Source organism: Thermobia domestica, chromosome 16 (genome assembly GCF_964235325.1).
Source record: "Thermobia domestica chromosome 16, izTheDome1.hap1.1, whole genome shotgun sequence".
Classification (NCBI taxonomy): Eukaryota; Metazoa; Arthropoda; class Insecta; order Zygentoma; family Lepismatidae; genus Thermobia; species Thermobia domestica.
The window spans coordinates 16,476,828-16,499,086 of NC_137469.1; the positions used below are offsets into that span (position 1 = coordinate 16,476,828).

At 36.3% G+C, this 22,259-nt stretch overlaps 1 protein-coding gene across 1 annotated transcript in view; it reads left to right on the forward strand.

The window, feature by feature from the left end:
- LOC145672928 (very long chain fatty acid elongase AAEL008004-like) overlaps positions 1 to 22,259 on the forward strand; it is a 104,117-nt gene that overhangs the window by 20,572 nt on the left and 61,286 nt on the right. Inside the window, exon 2 of the mRNA XM_081742146.1 lies at positions 21,751 to 21,881. Coding sequence (XP_081598272.1) covers positions 21,821 to 21,881 — 61 coding nt within the window. The 5' untranslated portion in view covers positions 21,751 to 21,820. The remainder of the gene's footprint in view (positions 1 to 21,750; positions 21,882 to 22,259) is intronic.

Consider the following 22,259-nt stretch of genomic DNA (forward strand, 5'->3'; position numbering starts at 1 on the left):
ACATCACATAATTTAACTTTCACAAAGCAAGGGATTTTTAAATAGTCTTACAAGAAGAAAGTAAAGTAGTTATATCAAACCATTAAAATCAACGTTTCATTGGTTAGGATATACATGGTAGACACAGCTGAAAGATGTACACTCATGTCCAAAATTATTGTCGCATGTCTATAAATATGTTGTTCTAGGACAACAATTTGATAACGTATTCGCCGGGTATTTCTTATAATGTTAGTATGTATATAACGGGCAAAGACATGTATGTGACAAATTTCGTGTCGAAAGACCAGCAAATAAGAACAATAAAACGAAAATAAAATTGTCTTGTCTATTTAGCAACATTTTATTTTACTCATTATAATTTTCGTATTTATAATTCTTTTCCTATGAAATTTACCACAAATATACATTTCCCGATTATACACATAGTATCGGTATTAAAAGTACCCTGCAAAATCATTATCAAATTATATTCTTACAAGAAGACAGTTATAGATATGCGACAATAATTTTGGTCATGAGTACATACAAATACTTATTTTTGTTTTTGATTCGTCAAAACTAGAAAATGTAAACAAATCCTTATCTGTGATTGGTCGAATATCTGTTCACGAAATTTAAAGGGAACTGTACTATCCTATTCTTTTGTATGGAGTAGAGCGTTCACCTCTGGTGCTAGGGGTCTCGGGTTCAAACCCTGCTCCCGCCAAGTGAACTTTGTGGTGGACAAACACCGTGTGCGTGGGTTTTCTCGGGGTTCTCCCGTTTCCTCCCACTTTCTTCATTCCACCATTTCATTCATTACTCATTATCACCGTCTCCTTTAGCCTAACCGGCATAACCGTAGGACGTAAAACTCAAAATTTCATTTTCATTTTCTTTTGTATGGAATATTTTTTTTTCTTAACAGCTTTTTTTTTTTCAATTATTAATTGCCAACGGTTATACAGTTTTAAAATACAGTCCGTCAGATAAATGTATACACTCTTTGCCACCCTATATCAGGAAAATGCCATTAACAATTGTTCTGAAATTTAAGTATGTTGTAGTATGGTTTTTCGTCCAATAGATGTCAATATTGTCAATTGTTTTCAGTTAAAATTATGTTATAGTACGGTTTTCCACTCAACAGATGTCGGTACTGTCACCATTGTTAGTGAGATAAGAAAATGGCAGGTGCACGCTTGGCGTTCGATTGTTAGGCAGGTTGGTGGTTTAGTACCAAACTCCCCTTTCCATTGACGCTACTTTGATGGCATTCCCAAACCTCATAAAAAACTTAAAAATTTACTTACACTGCTCGAGTGCCAAGCGTGCTCCTGCCATTTTCTTATCTCACTAACTATGCTGTCAGTACCGATATCTAGAGCTCCTTCATGGCTTAGCATACGCGCCTTTGGCGTGGAAGGCCCGAGTTCGATTCCCGGCGGGAGCTCATATGGTTCGGATTCCACGTTAATAAGTAGGTCCACGTCTCATAAAGCCTCGCTGCTGAAAGGGACGTTAAACACAACTCAACAACAACAAGTACGGATATCTGTTGAGCAAAAAAAAAAAAAGTATTACAGTACAATTTTAACAGAGAACAATGCCGACATCTGTTGGGTGAAAAACCATACTACAACATACTTAAATTTCAGAACATTTGTCAATGCCTGTATCCTGATACAAGATGACAAAGAGTGTATATATTTTTCTGGCGGACTTTGTACAATATCCTTTTGTTTTTTAGTAACACATTGAGATATTTGTGTTACTTGACAGAGCGGAGCAATAACAGTTTTATATATATATATATATATATATATATATATAGGGTGGGTGCGCTATATATGGAATACGTTCTTAATATGAAATACCAGACTATTTCGTCTACTATGTGCTGCCGCCGAGAAGACTTTACGTAAACTTGTATACAATGACACCCTCAGTCTGCGCATGAGTGATTTGCTGCCGAACGATAACAACACATTTTCTGTTGTTGCAGAATATTTTTCTGAAGGACTTGAGTTTTTCGAACGTACCCTTCCAAGCTGCTGAATGTATGCAAAAAGGCATGTATTATCTTTGAGTTTGTGATGTTTAGATTACATATATAGTGTGCCATAAGGGCATAAAGATTCAGCACACTGAGAATCACGTAAACGCGTGTAGGAAGAGAACTATTCAAAATAGCAATTTCCCTAATATGGAATACTAGCAGGATCCTAATATGGAATATTCCTAAATAGGTTCATACGTATGTGAACTAGAAGTGAAGAAGAATAACTGAATTGTAAGTTATATTATAGTCCGCGTCACTCGAATTGGCGTATGGCGTCAACCAATAAACTTGCAGTGAACTGTTGGCAAACCTTCAGTGAGGTTTGTAATCATTCGTAAATGACCATAAATATGAACAAAATCAACTACGAAAGATTAAATTTCTTACTGAAGGTTTGAAATCAGCGCACTGCGAGCTTATTGGTTGACTCCATACGCCAAATCGAGTGACGCGGACTGACAGGCCTGACATATTATTTTAGACCGAGCGTCAGCGAACGTCTCCTAGTCGAGACGTTTGGCATTTGTGTTGTCTGTTTGTGTATCTCGCGATAACTCCTGAACGCTTGAACCGATTTGAATGAAATTTTCACAGATTATTTATTAGTTCAAATGTCCCAAATACCGTGTCGTCTACAGTGCAAAGTGAAGAGAACAGCACGACAGTACCGATTGAAATAGTGAGTCTGCTACCACAGCATTGCATCATTGTGAGTCCACAACTACAGCTACAGCATTGCAACACATTTGGTCGCAAGCCAGGTGAGGCTAAAGTAGTTACGAGCACTCTACACAAAAATGATTTAGAAGCTGCCTCTATCTCATTACAACTGGCCTTTAACTCATCTCTGCAAGTAGTTAAAAAATGTTTAACTTTCCAAGCCCCTCCCAAAAAAATCCAATCGAAACAGCCAAAGATAAGAACATCAAGTGGCTACAAGTTAGAAAGTTAATCTGAAGAGTCAGTGAGTGATTTGAATGAAGATCGTGATAGTTTAAGTGATCCTACTGATGATGAGGAATGTGGACATTGTGGTAAATTATGGTCGCTTAGTGCAGGGTAGGGAGATTGGTTAAAGTGGACACTTTGTAAAAGATAGTCCCACGAAACGTGTCCCATGAAAGATTGAGAAAAATATGTTTGTAGCCAGTGTTTTGCAAAGCAAAACTGGAATTAAAAATTTGCACGCCTTGAAAGACACTAATCCAGTATGTTTGAACTTTTTCTTTATATAGGGCATTTTTGTATACTTTATTTGTCGCACATAGTTTGCTTCCCCGAATATTTCGTTTTACAAGCATTTTACAAACATAGGCCTAATAATGAATAAGTCCAGTCAAGTTCGATAATTATCTTTGTACTACGTAGAATTCTGGTATTTCTGCTGTTTCATGTTTTAATTATCTTAAGAATGTTATGTAATTTTTGTTTACTTGTCTTATAGACCTATAGGCCGCAATGCCTACAACGCGACATTTGGATAATTCAAGCATGGGCACGATCACTGCTCAGACCGCCCATTCTGAGTGAGGTTTTCCCTTATTTTCCTCAGTCCCATCAGGCGTATGAAGAGATGGTACTTTTCTGGAGGCTGGACCGAGTCTTTTTCAATTCGTAGACTTATATTAAGGGCCTATGTGATTTCGGAGTTCGAGGCTTGAACACTTCATATGCTTCTTTCCTTGAACTAATATCTAAGTAAATTTATTCCTTAAATAAACAAATAAGTTGCTCGAATGCATCGCCCATGCTCGAGTTGTCTAAATGTCGTATTGTAGGTAGACACATACATTTGTTCTAGTATTCCATTTTAAGAACAGGTAGTGTTCCATATTAGGAGCGGGGTGTGCCTAATATGGGAAATTGAGTTTCTTTCAATTTTGTAATATTGTAAAAAATCAATAATGTGGAACACACTTTCATACTTGTATTTTGTTTTGCAAAGGTACCACAAGTATTATGATGTATAATATTTTTATTCTGGAATACGCATTTCTGAGAAATGAAGAAGAAACAAAAAGTATTCCATATTCGGTGCCTTTACCCTATATATATATATATATATATATATATATATATATATATATATATATATATATATATATATATATATATATATATATATATATATATATATATACTAATTTTAGTCACTGTTTTGTTTTCTATTCAGATAGATCCAGTTCAATTTTAGACTCCGGCTCATGATTTTTGATGAAAAATCACGAGTAGAAAATCATTTTGGGCAAAACGCACGATGGGAAAACTCCACTTAAGGCAAAACCCACGAAACCCAAAAGAATACATTTCCATATAAAAGAATGTGATTAGAAATCAAGATGGTCGGCGGATTCGATAGCGTGAACTTATTCCTGGAACGCTGAAACCAAATCAAGAACCAATTTTTCGCTATCTCTGGCCGTTTATGTTGTAAAAAGATTAATACTGAAACCAGAACTAGTAGTAGTTTTCTTCCATTTCCGGTTGCAATGGAGCAAAAATATCGGAAGTGAAATGTATTTTTGAAGTTTTGAATCCATATCAAGAAATTGCTTCTCGATATCTAGGGCTGCCAACTTTTGAAAATGGAAATATCCGGACACTCTCCTGGATTACGTATACTCTTAAGATTGTGACATCATCATCGGTCATCAAAAATGTAGACAACCTGAAAATGGTTACTTCACATAAAATTGAGATAGGTTGGCAAACCTATCTCAACTTTAGCAATCAGTGTTTCCTAAAACCGGAAATCGTAATCACATGAAACTTTGTAATGGGTCTTTCAAAACTTGCATGTCTCGATTGCAAAACAACACTGCTATGTTTGGATTTTGAAAATATAGTAATAAATACTAGGGAAAAGTGAAGAAGAATACAATGGGGATGAGAATTTTGTAGGTAAACACTTCCAGCAAAACAATACATTAAATATACATTATACAATACGAAAATTGTAAAAGCCATTTTCATGTTTATACTGTCTTTTAAAACAAGTATAATTTTGGAAAGGACACTTTTTTTTTTTTTTTGTATTTTGTCCATTCTATTCATAGATTTTTTATATATCACTCTTTAACCTCTGGTTCACGATGCGTAAATACTATTTAGTTATGTAAGACAGATTTTAAAATGTACCCAAACATAAATAACAAGTAATTTTAGTTATGCTTATAATCACTTAATCATGAGATTATGCTTTGGTGAGAAAGTAACAACACACACACACAACAGTTATACTGAATAAACTTACGTATAAAAGAATTGTCTAAGATTTTACTTTTTGACGAATAAAATGGTAAACAAGTTTTCAATTTTGTAAGTTTTGTGTAGCATTTTCAGCAAAGAGGATGAGTCTCATTTATTTCGTTTCAAAATGTACATTCTAAAACGGCCAATTTTAGGTTTTCAATATCAATGTTCAGAGCTTTTCCCCCGATGTTCTAAAGTACGTCTTAATGTCCACAGAACACAGAATGTTGTTCATTCCATTATCTTTCATGTGGTTTTGGTTTGAACTCATTATCTTTAAAACCTAAAAAGTTACAGCGTTTAACGGAATCCTCTGAAAAGTGCAAAATACGCTCAGACGCCTATAGAAAATGGCCGCTATGACAAAACCTGCGAGGCTAAAACATAAATGAATACCCATTTTCAACTCCCAGAATATGGTACTGTACATACTTAGGTAAAAAAAAAAATTAATCAAAAACTAAATTTTGCCAGCAACCATCATTGGTCGATTTCGTTTGAATTGACTATTATTATTATTATTATTATTATTATTATTATTATTATTATTATTATTATTATTATTATTATTATTATTATTATTATTATTATTATTATTATTATTGGACCAGGGTTGCTGAGTGGGACCGCTCACCTCCAATGGGTGAGGTCCGTAGTTTGATCCCAGCTTGGAGCAAGTGAACTTTGTGTTGGAAATATGGGTTTCCTTGGGGTTCTCCCGTTTCCTCCCACTTTCTTCGTTCCATCATTTTCGATCATTATGATCATTATTTCTCTCAGCACTGGAGTATATTTGTGGGACGTTATACCAAAAATATCGGATGTTATAAAAATATCACACGTTGTGTATATCGGGTGTTATAAAAATGGCGGCCACGGACTACAGAGCACTACCCTATAAGTCAAAATAAAGCGAAAAATATATATAATTGTATACCTTTTGGATCCTCGTTTGGAGACGCCAATTGCACTATGTGGCAATTATGGAGAAGGTCTAGCAAACTATTAAATAGTCACATCGATTCTTTCCAGATGGCAGTAAAAGTTGATAGACGTTTATATTGGCACCACTAATTAGTGTAACAATCCATGTGATTGCTTGGTAGGTTCCTAGAACAATACTAATGGGTCCAAATTAAACTGCGATGTTGCTGCAAAGTAAAAATTTGATTCCCCATAGCCAGTGCTGGACTGGCCACGTTGGCAATAGCCAAGGGCCCGAGGCCCGAATTTCCGCAATCGCAAATGCTTTCTTGAGTATTTCTACCAAAAAGGTTGCGGAAGCCTAAGTTCGTCTTTCCAAATTGAGTCTTCTCGGACCTCCCTTGCTCATAATCAGTACAACACCATGAGCCAGTAAAATTTCGTACTTAGCAAAGGCCCTCGTAACGTTAAGATTATATATACATACAGGTTGTCTCTTAAAAGTCCCCTGACATAGGGTAACTCAGTTATTATCAGTGTTCCAACAAACTGTAAGGGGAGAGACCGTCTCCAAATATGATATTTTTAATCTAAAGTGAAGGATGTTTTTTTAAAAGTCGGACGAGCCGTTTGTTCTGTACACTCTTTATGCGTCCAATGTTAAATGAAAATGCAACGTTGCTATTTACCGGAAGGGATAAATTTTGTAAGAGTATGGTAAATGGGGGCATGTTTGAAATGGGAGCTGGCCATCGACACGTTAGCGTAAAAGGCAGTAAATTTATTTACTTATGTTGTGGGGCCAATAAATGGCAACGTTGCATTTCATTTAAAATTGGGCACATAAAGAGTGTACAACCCAAACGACTCGTCCAATTAAAAAAATCCTTCACTTTAGATTGAAAACATCATATTTGGAGACGGTTTTCCCTCTTACATTTTGTTGTAACTGTGATAACAGAATTACCCTGTAAGGGGACTTTTGAGACACCCTGTATATATATATATATATATATATATATATATGGGTGGGGGCCTTTAAGGACCCGCGCCAAGGGCCCTCAACTTAGCCAGTCCGACACTGCTCATAGCTGCTGAATGAGGCCCCGGAGGGTACACCATTGTATAGCATTTTCTCTCTATTTTAACCTTAAGAGGCCTAATCACTGCGAAATTAAAATACCACTAATTTTACAGTAATTATGTGATATCTTCAAATAGATAAAAGATAATCGAAATATGGAACAACAGCGCGGTAGACAATATTATTTTCTATGAGGTAACGTTATCACGAGTCACCTAGTAATTTTCCCTTTGCAGCAATTTATCAACGCGAAAATAAATGCCGATTTTCTAAATGGCTGGAAATCGAAAGCAGATAAGGGAGTCGTGATAATGGTATCTCACGTAAAATAATATTGTCTAGCGAGCTCTTGTTCCACTTTTCGATTATCTTTTATCTATTTGAAGATATCACATAATTACTGTAAAATTAGCGGCATTTTAATTTCGCCGTGATGGGGACTTCTTTAAGAATAGCGCTCTGTTGTCCGTGGGCCCTATTTATTTATTTACTTATTTATTAGAACAATTTCTTCTCATTGTAATAAGAGCTAACAGAGTTGATGACATAGTAAATTCTCTTAATGAAAATGCGTTGCAGTATGACATGTGTTATGATAATTTTAACAATGTTAATAAAATGGGCACTGTATGTATATGTTGATTTTGTTTTGTTTGTCTGCCGAGATGTCAATATATGTAGGTACTCCTGCAATTGAAAAACTGCAAACAAATTAGCAGTTGGGCCGAGGTTGTTAGGTCAATCATTGTTTTGTTAATTAATTAATAAAGAAAATTTTCTAAATGCAATTCTCTCTCGGAATTCATAAATGTCAATGCTCCTCTAAGAAAGATATACCATCAGCAAACTTACTGCATATAATCACAGGAGGTACTTCTTTTAAAATGGGTACACGCACTCATTCTAAGACTGCTAGCCTAGTAAGGGAAAAGGGGGACAACTATTATTTATAATATAGGTACGAGCAAAAGTCAAAAGATTGTATGGTTATGAGTTTACTTGACATTTGCTACAAAATGTTTTGAATGCCTTCATAATTTAAATAATAATAACAATAAGAATATGGGATGAAAATAAATGTCACCAAAACAAAAGTCATGGTGATTGGAATGAAGAGTTGGTGTCAAATATAGAAGTAGGAAGGGAGAAAATAGAACAGGTCACTAGTTCTCGATAGTATTATTAAACGGCGTGACAAACATCTTGGCATTTGAAGGCGGCGCTCCAAGTTCCCTTTAAATGCTGCTAGCAAATGAGAGGCCAGCGGTATTGCCACATTTATTTTGTACACATCCACGTCTATCCTTTGCCACCTGATCGCGCTGTAGTTCGTCTGTTTAGCCATAACCACAGCCCTTAGCATTCGGCAACATCGCGTCAGAGCTTGTGTTTTATTCGTTTAGCTGAAATGCCAAGATGTTTGTCACAGGCTTTAGTAGTGATATGAAATGTGAACGTGAAATAAAAGCAAGGATAGGAATGGCGAAATAAGCCTTTACGAGAAAGAAAAAACTATTTTGTAGGACCTTGTTAAGAAAAAGACTCATAAAATGCTACGTGTGGAGTATTGTACTGCATTGATCAGAAACATGGACATTACGCAAAAATGATGAAAAAGGACTGGGAGCTTTCGAAATGTGGGTATGGAGAAGAATTAGCTGGGTCTACGAATTAGAGGGTGTTAGAAATAGTGGGAGATAAAGAACAATTTTAGATATTATTAAGAAGAGGGAGAGAAATCGATTGAGAAGGAATTGTATCATTAGGGACATGCTAGAGAGTATGGTGGCAGGAAAGAGAGGGATGGGGCGAAGAAGACTACAAATAAGAGACGATATCAAAACAGAAACATCGTACGTGAAGACGAAGAGGTTAGCGGAAGATCGCAGAGCCTGGAAAATTCTCAATTTTGGCAAATGACCTGAGATAAATAGCAGATTACCCATGATGATTATGATGACATTCTGTCAAAATTGATGGTGGTCAATGATTTTGTTTTGGTCTCAGAAACTGATGGACAATTAGGGTAAATAATGTAAATGAATTTTGGTAGACTGAAGTCCTTATAAAGATTTATTTTAAAAGTTTCTTTTGTTGCTTGTATTAATAAGTTAAACCAATAATACTATTTTTTTCTTTCATTCTGTTACTATGTAACTGTGGGCGTAATGAGAGTACCATGTAACAATGGTATGTAAGTGTTCTGTTTACACATGACAATCGTTCTGAATGAAAATTCGTTGTCTTGACATGTTATCTCCAACATTTCGTCACACAATTCTCTAAGACGACTCAGTACATATATATATATATATAAGCCAGAACCGACACCAGCACTAAAGAGGGGACATTTAACTGGTTGTGCATGCAAGTTGAATGATAATAGAATTATATATAGGCCTGTTCCCGTGTCTCCCCCACCATAGCAGAAACGTTTGATTCTGTAGGTGTATATACGCATTGTGAATTGTTTGAAGGTCAACCACCATTTTTCTCATGGTCGGCGGAAGTTTCTTTTTCGCGGGTGAACATTTTTCGACCTGCTTTCTAAATTCTTTTTTTTGTGATTAAAAAAGAAGAAAAAGATGTACTCCTCCACAATATCTTGCACTTCTTTCCAAAACAAATGGGATTTTCTCCTTGGTTTAGTTTCTTTTGAACATAACTTAAGTTTCTCATCAGCCATTGGTCTCTTTGTATCTTATTCTTCTTTCAGGTTGAACAACCAATTTCCCTTTCTTTTCCGTAAAAGCGTCATTTAGACAATCTACAAGCAGTAATTAAAGAATTTTTTGAGTTCAGTGACACGTACAGAAAAGCCAGTAACCAGGAAGAGTTTAGTTCAAATTACACTCTCTTGTTTTCAATTTTGAGAAATGTCCGAAAGTTTACTTAAAAAAAAAAAAAGTAGATGAAATGAAATCTTTTTTTATGTTCCACGGTATGCCGGCTAGGCTAAAGCAGACGGTGATGATGAGAAATGAATGAAATGGTGGAATGAAGAAAGCGGGAGGAAACGGGAGAACTCCGAGAAAATCCACGCACACGGTCCCTAGTAGCAAGATAGCTTTTGACCAGTTGCCGCGTGCCTGTCTTTTGGCTTTCTGTGCTTGCACTTTCGCGTCATAGCATCACTGGTCGTTCATTGGCTATTTACTTGATTTGACTTGTAAAACGCTTGCGTCAAGCTTGAATGGAACAGTGAAATGCAAGGTTGCCCCCATGTAACTTCGTTACTGGAATCCAGCTTGCGCATCCTTGCACATTTTCCAATCAAGTTGGATGCAACTTGCAATTCAAGCTTACAGCAAGCGGTTTGCAAGTTGTCTCTGCTATTAAGGGTGTTTGTCCACCACAAAGCTCACTTGGCACGAGCTGGTATCGAACTAAGGACCTCATGCACAGAGGTGAACGCACTACCACTGAGTCACCGCGGGTCCAAAAATGTAGATATTTTCGTCTTTTCGGAAATCAACTAGTTACTGTATCTAACTTATGCGGTTTAAGACCTTCCTGGGTTTAAGGTTGGTTTAAAGGGACAAGTTTTGCCGATAGATGTCACTACAGTCTTCGTCTCTCTCTCTCATATATATATATATATATATATATATATATATATATATATATATATATATATATATATATATATATATATATATATATATATATATATATATTTTTACCTCTCACGAAAATTCACGATTTCTCTTACAAATTTCAACTTAGAGACTTCAAATTTTTAGAGAAGGAACTTCATAACCTATCGCAGGCAACAATCCGTGCCGATTTTTTTTTCAGAATTTTCTTCATTGTTGAAATTGCTTGATTGTTAAAATGAATATCGAAACCTTTAACAATATAACTGTTTCAACAATGAAGAAAATTCTAAATTAAAAATCGACACGGATTGTTGCCTTCAATGGGTTATGAAGTTCCTTCTCTAAAAATTTGAAGTCTCTAAGTTGAAATTTGTAAGAAAAATCGTGAATTTTCGTGAAGGGTAAAAAAAAAAAAAAAACATGGGAGAGATACGAAGATTGTAGTGACATCTATCGGCAAAGCTTGTCCCTTTACACCAACCTTAAAGACTGAGAAGAACTGTGCTCTACCAAGAAACTTCTGTTCGATTAAGCAGTGATAATCATATCCGGTTCCATCTAGAGATGTGTCAACTTTCTGTAGGCTGATTCCTTAACAAAATTAAAAATGAAAGAAAATATTTCAGTTTAAAGTCCCAGGAATACGACTTTTAGGGTAAGGGAGTCGATGAGTGAAGCAAGTGAATGATGGAGGAAGAATTGGTGGAATGAGAAAGCGGGAGGAAACGGGAGTACCCACGGTCCACCACAAACTTACTCTGCCGGAGATCCCCGCGCACCAGAGGTATTTGCTCTACCACTGAGCCGCCCTGCTCTCTTAACACAATTAAGATTTTAAGTTTAAGTAAACACACTGATTTCAATTTCACCTCTTCATCATGCCCGTCGGTTTTCTTGGGTACTCCCGATTTCTTCAACCAATTCTTGACTGAGTCGGTTGCGCCATTCCCAGTTTGACTGAGAATGGTGTACAGATAAGAACTTAATGAGTTCGATAGGGGAGCCATCATCGGCTGTCATATTGCGGGTTTGTCTAATCGTGCCATTAGTGCTCAGTTACGCCACCCAAATCAACGGTGTTGGGTGATGTAATCCTGAAATGGAAACGTCAAGTTGTCACCAGTGTCCCTAAACGTCCCGGACAACCCAACAAATTGACCTCGGAGAGTGCTGAAAAGAGTGGTGTCCAGCAATCGCTGTCAAATTGCATCCAGCACGAGTTCCACACTGCATCGGGCACATCAGTTTCACTGAACACTGTCAGGACAGAACTGCAAGCACTTGGTTTACAAGGTAGAGCAGCTGCTCACAAGCCACACATCACTCCAACGAATAAAGCCAGGAGGTTGGCATGGTGTAAGGCAGGCCTGTCCATGAATTGGCTCCCGGAGCCGAAGCGCGAGCGAGCACGAGCGAAGAAAAGAGCAGGTGAACACAGATGGTGGTAGCTTCGCCCCTTCCACTGTATCCGATAAGTGTTGCCAACCACACATGATGGCAAAAAACCTACGGCCAAGCCTGGTCAGAAATTCGCACGATGTTGAAGCATTGAGCAGACGCAAGCGTGAAATGTGCAAGTGTGCTCTCCCCCTCCCCCTCCCCATTTCGAAAGCAGTGACGCGAAAACACTGCAGGAAATAAAATTGGTACGTTTTTTGGTCGAGGAAGACGCATGATAGAGGTTACAGTTAGCGTTGAAGTAACTAACAAATGAACAAGAAAGAAAGAAACTAATATTAAACATGTCAGCTTACAGACGTAAAAACGACTGCAAAAATCGGAAACGAACTGTTTCAGACCTTTTTAGCTTGCTTACACAATTCGTGACGTTGTATTACATTATCACTCGGTCTGTAAGTTGTCACTCGCTTTACGTTTGCTCAGTTGTAAACGCCTTTCGTTCCTAGATTGATAGCAGAACGACGGGAGATTGAAAATAATAATAATAATAATAATAATAATAATAATAATAATAATAATAATAATAATAATAATAATAATAATAATAATAATAATAATAATAATAATAATAATACGTATTATTATTATTATTATTATTATTATTATTATTATTATTATTATTATTATTATTATTATTAGTAGTAGTAGTAGTAGTAGTAGTAGTAGTAGTAGTAGTAGTAGTAGTATTCGGACCAAAGAGGGATGAAAATGGGGATTGGAGGAAATTCATAATGAGGAATTGCATAGTTTATACCGCTCACCTAACATTGTTAGGGTCATTAGGTGTAGAAGGCTCAGGTGGGCAGGCCATGTAGCCAGAATGGAAGAAATTAGAAACGCTTTCATAATTTTAACTGAAAACCCAATTGGAAGAAGACCACTAGGAAGACCTAGGCGTAGATGGAAAGACAATATTAAGATGGATCTTGCAGAAATAAGAGTACAGAGTAGAAACTGGATCCAGTTGGCTAAGGACAGAAGTTAGTGGAAATATTTTGTAAACGCGGCATTGAACCTTCGGGTTCCATAGGGCATATAGTTACTTAGTTAGTTTGTTATTATTATCTAAAAGAAATGTTCAAATGTTGTTAAGAGACAATTACACAGAAGAACTGAGTTCCGACCAAACACTAATTTGCCGGAAGGAAATTCCAGTGCAGTCCAGCCCACTTTAAGCGTTATCCGTGCAACCCACGTTTCATGTTCAAGATATTGGGAATAATTGTTCGTATCATTCAGTTGGAACGTTTCCTTCCGATTTTACGCTGTTACAGTAGCCCTACAACATTGTGACTTTCAAAATCAATCAGTATCTATCGAAGAAAGACAAGCGTGTAGCTTCAGTCGTTGATATGATTTAACATTCTTTTTCACTTTTCACAAGCCACCGGCAAGCAACCAGCCAGGCACAACATGTTTTTCGTTATTAAAAAGACACTACTTGTTAAAAAAAAAACACTAATGGTAGTCACTAATGGTCACTCTTAAAAATGGAAAATCTCTTTGGCTCTCTTAATATTTTGTTTGATTCTTTGCGATCAAAGTAACTTTAAAAGTGGAGTAAGAAATATTATTCTTCCTATTGATGGTGTAATAGTGGCTTCTAATCTCCACAACCAACCCCTTGCTAAGCCTATTCGTACACACATACATTCATAAGCTAATTTTCTGGAGATAATACTTAGATAATTACAAACAAGTGCTACAGTATTTTTTTTTTTTTTTGTATCAACAGATTCTCTCTTTTCCCAAAAAGCGAAACAACATAATATAACAAACCCTGAAAACCGGTTTTCCAAACTAGCAAATTTTTATAAATGTAGGCGTTGGTTTGATTCCACCACATCCTTCTTTAACAAAAGGAAAGAAAAAAGAAGAAAAGGAACGTACATAGTTTATCATTTGATTGCTGTTACAAGTTTGTGTTGTCTATAGTTAACGGTTACCACAATGTAAAAAACACTTTACACTAAATGACAATCAGTTACCATACATACTTTTTTTTTTATTTGGTGGGTTAGTGATTACCGCCAAGGTTGACAACACTTCCGCTCCTCGAAGGACGGAACCCGAAGATTTACGAAGCACGAACAATGGTATTTGCACGTAGAATGCTCGTGAGCGCTCACGAGGAGAGTTTCCACTATCTGCTCGCCGTGGCCAGGGCTGGTGTAAGGCTAATCGAAATTGGCCCCAAAACCAATGGTAATATGTGTTATGGAGTGATGAATACGCTACACGTGTTTCATGTGAGATGGTCGGGTGTAGGTGTGGCGACAACCTGGGGAATGCTTCGTACCAGACTGGATTGTGTCAACAGTGAAATTTGGTGGTGGTGGTATAATGATGTGGGGTGTATTTTGTTGGTTCGGCCTAGGCCCTCTTGTTGTTGTGCCTGGTATGATGACAAGCGCAAATTATCCGGAAATTTTGGACAATTCAGTGCTTCCCACATTGTGGAAATTCTTTTGTATGGACCCATGTTACTATCAGGATGATAATGCCCCTTGCCATAAAGCTGCCAATGTTATGTCGTGGTATGACGAGAACAATGTGCTACTACTCTCCAGTGGTCTGCTCAATCGCCTGATTTGAACTCAGTGGAACATCTGTGGGATGAATTTGAGCGGCATTTAAGGTCCAGACCAACTTTTCCAAATTCACTTGCTGCACTTCGAACAGCCTTTCAGGAGGAGTGGGCTGCCATCCCACCTGAGAGAGATAGAGAGAGAGAGAGAGAGGTGAAATTCAGTAGTTCACACTGAGGCTAATAGATGTCGCTAGCTGCGTTGCCTCCTATCGCTATCATGCAGGAAACTTTCAGACGAGCTGAAGACTTGCAGGAAGTAATTAAATTAAGCTAAAGGATAATACCATTTGCAGCAGTAATTACTCTTTGTAGATGTGCAAATTGTAATCTAAGTTTCCTTCGGACATTGTAGAAACAAACATGATTCCAATGTAAGAGCTGAGCAGAAATAAACTGAAAAGCCAAGGTAGTTTAAAAATAAAATAAGTCTAAGTTTTTTTTCTATTTCTTGTTTATCTAACTGTGACATTTTATGCAACTATTTAAAGCAATCAATACTATTTAGAGAAGACTTGTTACAAACTTATAAAACTTTGACAGTAGGTAAACGTACTACAACATAAGTGTGTTGGCGTTAAGAAGCAAATTCAATGTAAACAATGGGAAAGGAAGTTCCCGTTATTTTTACACGTCATTTGTAAACTAGTTGAAATGTCCGTATCATCTTTTAATACAAACTGAACGGAGCTAAGCTATTGTTCATTCATTTTAATTACATTTTCACGATGTGGGCTCTGTAGCAATTTAATGGTTCTCATAATTACTATTAACCTACTAAGTAATAATAATAATAATAATAATAATAATAATAATAATAATAATAATAATAATAATAATAATAATAATAATAATAATAAATCATTTAGAGCAGTAGTTCTCAAACTTACCGATAACGCGGACTCCCTGTTCATTGGAAAAGTGATCTACGGTCTCCCTTGCAATGCTATCTGAAATTTCACAAGGTATTCACAAAAATAGACTTATTAGAATTACCACTGACAAGAAAAGGATCAACAAAAATAATGAATAAGTAATTCATTTTAAAAACACATCATTGTTCCCTAGTGAACGAAATTTCAATTGAAAATACATTAATTTTCAAGACTGAAAATATATATTTTTTAAAATCCACTTGATAAACAATGTTTTTAAATGTGGGGTCAGTAATCTGAGGAATGAAATTCTTTCCGTTTTTCCATAATTGCATTGACATCTGGAATAAGTTTTGTCACCATCAATCTTATGTCCGATTCCACATTAAGACGATTTCACTTTAATGTTTTAATACTGCAAAGAGCAGAAAAGGTCTGCTCACATAAGTAAGTGGTAGGGAAAGGCATCAAATGTTGCAATGCGTTTTTAGACAACTCTTCATGTGCATGCGACAGAAGTTTAGTGAAGTAGGAAAACATTTAAATTTGTAAACATAGGTATAATTTCTAATTGCTTTCCTTTTGTAACTAAAAAAAATATTTCTTGCATAACAGCTGTGAGTTACATTTTATTACAACATATTTCAAATTTTAGGCGTCGAGGATCCTTGGGCTAGGTGTCACGGACTCCCAGGGGTCCGCGAACCCCACTTTGAGAACTACTGATTTAGAGGATAGCACAGATAAAAGACAAATCAACCACCTGGCTCAAGAACACTGGGACTCTTTTCTGAAACAGTAGGATTTATGATGTCCATCTAGGACCTACTCATACTAACTTGAAACTGCTGCAAATAAGCTACATATTGAATCATGAAATGCGGAGACATATCAGAAACAATTCAATTTATCACATAATAATAATAATAATAATAATAATAATAATAATAATAATAATAATAATAATAATAATAATAATAATAATAATAATAATAATAATAATAATAATAATAATTATTATTATTATTATTATTATTATTATTATTATTATTATTATTATTATTATTATTATTATTATTATTATTATTATTATTGTTATAGCCTAATTTCTAAACTGTTAGCGTTTAACGAAAAGTAGTTGCCAAATATGAGATCAAAGGAGGCTTCTGAGGGAAGTATCATTGATAAAAATAGTTTTATCGCTTTAAATAAAAGGAAGAAAAGCAACTTGATGTACCAATTGTTGTAAATGAGAATTCGTACTTTACGTAAGTTTCCTTTTCTGAGTTAAAACCGATAGAACTTCATTTTTTTTTAACGCATGTTACTTCCCACACGAGCCGCCTCTGGCTGAGACATATATACCAACCACCAGGCTTACACCTATTATTATACCACATTGACTTGATCCCTAGTCTTCCGTTGCAAGCGCTGCTATCGTCTGAAGGAATTCCACTCATTTTCTCTCGCTTAGCAACAACTGAACCCTTATTGGCTCAATGCGAGAGTGTGTGAGCTTTAGTTCGCATTTTTTGCCACAGCTCAAGACATTTTGGCAGCACTATAGAAATTTTTATTGGGAGGGATCCAAACTTTAAGGGGTGTCCAAAACTATAAGCTACTGCGTCTATGTAGTATTGAACGGGTATCATTCTGCACCTGAAAAGACGAGAAGAAATTACTGATAGTTGCATAAAATGTCGCATATTGGGGGGGGGGGGGCTGATAGGACTAGATTGTTTTTATAAGAGAAAGAGTACAGATGAAGTGAAAGATCAAATTTTTCATACTACATCAATCATTTCCCTGCTAAACAAATATAGTTTTATCGAGAAAGTGAACAAATGTATGTTGAATTAGGAAGTTATTTTTGGGGGAAGGTGTCAGAAGCCGGTGGACCCCTCTGGTTGTGCTACAAACTGCCTACATCTCACTTTCTTGCCTCATATATCCTCGCTATACAATTACACCATACAATTAAACTGTAGTCAACAACTCGAGTATTCTAGTTTATTATCAGTATTATTCAATCCCAACATACCAGATAACGCACTAAATTCGTAAATTCACTGCAAATATTGGGATTATATCAATCCTTTGGATGCCAAGTGGCCTTTGCTCCAAAAATTAAAAAAAAAAAAAAAATGGACTAAGGCAGGGATTCAAATAAGCACTCGCTCACTCGCCCGGGGTGAGTGATTCATCGGTGCGGGCGATAGAAGTCTGCATGGGCTCGGGCCTACAAATCATATATCATTTCGTGCCCGGGCCAGGCTCGAGCCATAAAATTTTAAATATTCAACCATATTTCTCGGGCCTTTTCGGGTCATACTTCGGAAATATACTGTACAATGATATATATATATATTACACAGTTCCTTCTGGAGAACTTTTAAAGCACAACTGCAAAATTAAACCTCTAATTGCTGTAAATAAAAGTATAATTTTGCGTTATTTATTAAGTTTCTGTAATTCGGGCCTATTCCGGGCTGATTTGATTATCACACGAGCTCGGACCGGGCTCGAGCCTAAACGCTAAAACATATTTCGGACTCGGGTCGGGTCTCACATTGTAAACTCAGGGGCCGTGGCCGGGCCCGGGATAAAAATTCTGGCCCGTGCAGATCCCTAGCGGGCGAGTATTTAATATCATACCGAAGGTAAGTAAATGATTTCTATTTTAAGGATGTGGGCAAGTAGTTTTTTTTCTTGGGCTAGTAAAATTTTGTTACATATTTGCATCCCTGGACTAAGGTTTTAATTTCATTCTATACTGGATACTTTTTTATATAAAATAAAGAATTTTGTAAACAGAGAATAATAAAATCACAAAATACAACATAAATAAAATAAGTGGCAACAGAATAGAAGTATAAATTACCCACATCAATAACTAGCTTCGCTAGGTTAAAATAGGGTCTAAGCAAAAAATAGTACCATGTTCCGTTAATCAGTCACCTCCCATATCGCTCATTTTCAATCATTTTTATATGTATCTCCCTCCTCCTCCTCCCCCAAGTTGAAAAGCTGAATTTGGATTTAAATGGCATCGGAAGTATCACTGTTCATCTCAGTAACCACGAAAAGTATAGATTCTACACTAATATTGGTCATTTTCGATCATTTTGATAAATCCTACTCTCCCCTCCCCCAAGTTGAGGAGCTGAATTTGGATTTAAACGGCATCGGAAGTGTCACTGTTTATCTCAGCGACCCCCAATACTATGGTTTCGATACTAATATCGGTAATTTTCGATCGTTTATTTATATATCCTACTCCCCGTTCCCTAAGTAGCACTTTCAAAGTGAAATGATGAAAATCATTCCATGTCCGATCCTCATCTATGCAAGGCCACCGTTTTCTTGTAAATTTGGAGGGGCCCACTCAGATGCAGAAGGTATATATGAGGATTTTAAGACAAATTGTATTCAAATTATGCCAAATATTGAATATTCAAAAATAAAACAGGGGGTCCACATGAGCTTTGGGGGGCCCGAGCCCCCTTGGCCCCCCAGGATCGGCGCCCTTGATCTATGTTTAAAATTTGATGGAGATTGACCGGGTGGTTCAAGAGTTATTAAATTACAAACAAGTTACATTTTATATACTGGAGATTTACGAGATGTTGGACTTCAAACTTCATTCCTGGAAAATTCCAATCTTGGAGTTAGGCCACCTGGCTTCCAAGCGGACGGTGTAAATTACAGTCCACGTAGAGATAAAGAGAGGGAGACAGGAAAAAAAAACTTTCTTTTTTTTTTTTAATAAGAAGCGTTAATATACTACTTTGTTACACATTTTTAAGGAGAAGTGCTGATTGATCATTCTAATCAATAGTGGCAGATCTAGATTGGAGCCAAGATTATTTTGAGCGACAAAAAGAATTGAAGGAATTAAGTTCTCCAAGTAAATAGGGAGAGAGCTAAGTTCGAAACTTCTGCCCTAAGCCTGGGATCCAATCAGTAGCGTAGCCAAGATGTGTGTTTGGGAAGGGGGGCAAGTGCTGTTATAGGTACCTATAGAAAAATTACAAACAAAAAATATATAAACATAAAACTATATAAAAAATTACAAACATCAAAGTACCAAAGTACATTGTCGGACCTCTTTGTCCCCCTCTGGGTCCCCCTTCCCTACGCCACTGGATCCAATCATACCTTTTACTCATATTCTCATGTATTTTGTTATCATTCTTTTAAAAAGTAAAACGTTCTGAGGTACCAAGACGTGCAATAGCCCCTTGTGGCTCCCATACGGACCCAGAAGTAGAGATGGAATGGGTCAGTTTGTCGTGGTCAACAGGGCGTGACCCTCTACGACCCACCGGCCAACTCTGACCCACCGACCCACCATGAACCACTCTGATCCACTGACCTACTCTGCTCAGTGCATTGTAGACAGTATCTTTTGAACACTGGTGAATTTGTCTACGTTTTACTTTCACGGCCTGCATTTTCTTCCTTTTCCATTTGTTTTATTTAATTACCTGAGATTAGTATATCTAAGTGAAAAAAGAACTTCAGGCACTTTTGGATATTGATATTTGTAATTGTAATAATAGCAATAGGACTTAGTACTTGGCTTTCGAGACAATCGAATATTACGGTTTTTTCTTTACATTTTCCTACTTTATTTTGATTTGAGACTTCCAAATTTCATCCTATTTTCCACTGAAAAGTATATAAGTAGACGAAAATAAATTGAAATTCATCGTAAGATGACCATGACAAAAACTTTACCATTTTATATTGTAAAGGTCAGATCCGCCGATCTTGTAACAGAGAGGTGCTTGAGCGATTGACTCTAGAAATTCAAAATCCGATTAGTGATAATTTTTTACAGCGTTGTTTTATTACAAGTTGTAAACTCTTTAGTCAGTGTAAAGGAGGGAGTGGATTATAGGTCAGAATTGATGACAATGGGTTTTTTTGGGTCAAAGTGGGTCACGGTGAGTGGTGGTTCAGTGGGTCATTTGTCAAGATTTCATTACCCCACGCTATCTCTGTCCATAAGCACTATCCCACACATTATTAAATAACCAAATAATAATTGAAGACCACAGGTAAAAAAAAAAAAAAAAAAAAAAAAAAAAAAGCAGATAAGTCAAGAAATGGTCGAAAATGAGTTAACAGTAGAATTATATAGCCTGAAAGGGGTAGTTTCCATAGACTAAATCCCACAGTAAGAAAAAGGTTAGTCACTAAGAAGTTTGATGCTAAAGATTTCGCCCACAAGGGAAGAAGGACGTAAGTCAGTGGAAAACAGGACAATTGTGTAAAGTTATAAAAGAAAAACTGACTTACCTCCTTTTCCCCCTGTACCCCTAGTCTTTGTAGAGGGGCGCGGTGGCTCAGTAGTAGAGTGTTCACCTTCGGTACTTGGGGTCCCTGGTTCGATCCCAGCTCGCGCCGTGTGGATTTTGTGGCGGACAAACACCGTGCTCGTGGGTTTTCTCGGGGTTCTCCCGTTTCCTTCCACTTTCTTCATTCCACCATTTCATTCATTTCTCATAATCACCGTCTCCTTTAGCCTAACCGGCATAACCGTGGGACGTAAAATTCAAAGATTTCATTTCATTTTTTTTCTTCAATTTCTATTGCTACTTGCTACATTTATTTTGTCCCTCCCTTATATATATAAATTGTGTAACAGATTCCAAGTTAATAGTAATCAGTATGACGAAACTAGTTACGCATTTGATGCCATTCACGGTAGCATTTTGCATTACCTGGCAATCTTGGCTTGAGTATGGACAAAAACAAAAGGAAAGGATGAATAAAAATAGATTACCATACAATTGGTAGTGGACAGTGAATCAACACTCTCGCGTCAATATAATTTGAATACGAAATGAGGTGTCTATATAAAGGAAGATGTATTCAACTATCTTGTTTTCATTTTCTTTTGTTTTTCTTCTTAACAGGATCCAAAAATCAAGTCATCGAGGAAATAATAGTTTTTTTTAGAAAAATAATACTTATTGTGGTCAAGTTATGGCGACATTTGCTCATAGAGTGGTGCGTGCTTACGACTTCTTATTCAAGGACCTAAGTGGTAAGTTCTTTATACTTTAAAGACTTATTTTTAAATTTATTTATTTATTATTTTTGTATCAAAAGATCCAATATATTTCAGGTAAAAAAAATATATATTGTGTGTCTTATATCTGGAAAACTACATATAGTGTAGCCAAACTCAAACTATCTCTTAACAAAGTATGATGATTCCATTAAAAAAAAAAAAAAAAAACGAAAACTCGATTTAGGGGTCGTTCAAAAATTTTGTAGCCGCTAATCCAAAAATTAGTTATTGGCCAAGATTGCAATCTTTTGATGCATTTTTCTTGGATCATTCCTAAAATTCGTGGCCAATAATTTCTAGGCCGGCCAATATCTTTTGATCCATTTTTTTTCACCAGTCCTAAAATTCTTG